Source organism: Bison bison, unplaced genomic scaffold, assembly GCF_000754665.1.
Source record: "Bison bison bison isolate TAMUID 2011002044 unplaced genomic scaffold, Bison_UMD1.0 scf7180017864537, whole genome shotgun sequence".
Classification (NCBI taxonomy): domain Eukaryota; kingdom Metazoa; phylum Chordata; class Mammalia; order Artiodactyla; family Bovidae; genus Bison; species Bison bison.
Genome location: NW_011495085.1, coordinates 7,102,682 through 7,104,123, shown reverse-complemented (window position 1 = coordinate 7,104,123; position 1,442 = coordinate 7,102,682). Strand labels below are relative to the sequence as shown.

At 47.9% G+C, this 1,442-nt stretch overlaps 1 protein-coding gene across 1 annotated transcript in view; it reads right to left on the bottom strand.

Moving 5' to 3' along the window:
- Positions 1 to 367: 367 nt before the first annotated feature.
- KIF4A (kinesin family member 4A) overlaps positions 368 to 1,442 on the bottom strand; it is a 134,023-nt gene continuing 132,948 nt past the window's right edge. The window contains 2 exon segments of the mRNA XM_010832130.1: positions 368 to 1,089; positions 1,342 to 1,442. The exon segment at positions 1,342 to 1,442 is cut by the window's right edge and continues 5 nt beyond it. Of these exon segments, the coding sequence (XP_010830432.1) occupies positions 886 to 1,089; positions 1,342 to 1,442 (305 nt within the window). The 3' untranslated portion in view covers positions 368 to 885.

The window sequence follows — 1,442 nt, the reverse complement described above, 5'->3', positions numbered from 1 at the left end:
TCTTTGTATCTATCTCCTCATGTGCAAAATGAGATCTATTTACCTTGAACGTTTTTGTGAGGAGTGGATAAAATTGTGGCAAGCATGAGATGCTTAGTAAATTTGCTTAGTAAATTTAGTAAATGTGGTTCCTTCCCTCGAAATCTGAAGGTCAAGCAGGCTCTCCAGTGAAGCTCAGGTCACTGGCCTTGCTAGCATTATTCTAACTTCCTGAGATAACAGCAACATGAAGAAACATGGCTTGCTGCTCCACATACCCCTTGGGGAAAGAGTGCTGCTACAAGGCGGTGAGGTTTGGGCACTTGCACCAGCTTCCTTAATAGAATTCCCAGGGGTGGAGGAACATGGGTTGAAATTGTATTTCTCCCTCTGGCACAGAAGAATCCTTCCAAACAGCAGATGGACTAAGATTTATTTATTTACTTAACATTAACATTTAAAAAGATTTCATTTACCTCCCAGCAACATGAAAGACAACTAAGGGTGCTGTTAAAACATTGAAATCCAGAGACAGGAAAGATTCCCAACCCCATTCTGGAGGTGGCGTGAAGGATCTGTGCCAGGCCTCCAACACAGAGCAGGCTCTGCCATTAAGCTGAGACAACCTCGAGATAAGACAGCCTCAGCCTCGTTCCTGATGAGTCACCAGGAAGGTCTCTGAAGAGAGTTTGTTCTCTCTTCAGCAGGTAGCTCAGCACCCTTCTGGAGAGGAGAGTAGTAGTCTGGGGCTGGGGGTGCTGGACACTCTTTTTCAGTAATGTGTTGTTCCTTTGTTCCACAGCAAGGAGTCCAAAATCAACAGGAGTCATTACAAAACCCCTCTGGCTGGCTGCAACCTGAATGCATCACCCAGGCCAGACGGGGGCAGAGATGATGAATCCAGCTTCAGTGGGCCTCTTCTTCAATGGGGGAACAGCCAGAGAAGAAGCTGGTATTGCTGGCCAGGGCTCGTTTCTTTTTCTTCCCCGGAGCTTTATTTCCTTGGGTTTCTGTTGCTACATCTTTCGACTCTGAGAGGCCAAGGGAGGAGGCAGCTGGAGCCGTCTTCTTTAACAGTACCTGCTCCTCGTCACTCATCTCTTTCAGGATCTAGGAAGGACAGAGATAGCTGTGACTAGATCTGGGCTGGGTTCAGAGGCTCAGCACAGCCTAGCCACTACAAATTTTAGCACACTCCCACAGGTGACCCCCAAAATTGCTCTGTTGAAGAAAACAGGGTCTAGCCGATGCCCAACTCTCAGCAAGCTTTATTTCCCTTCCCTACCCCACAGCTCTCTGTCAGTGCTAAAGCAGAGATGGACACTGATACATTTGGAAACACCTGGCTTTTAGCCCACCTACCTTGCTGTTGGGAGTGGCACAGACAGGGTTAAAGAAGCTCAATCCTGGGGTCACCTCTGTGGGATCCTCCAGTTTGAAGGAGCCTTCAGAATCCTGAGTCC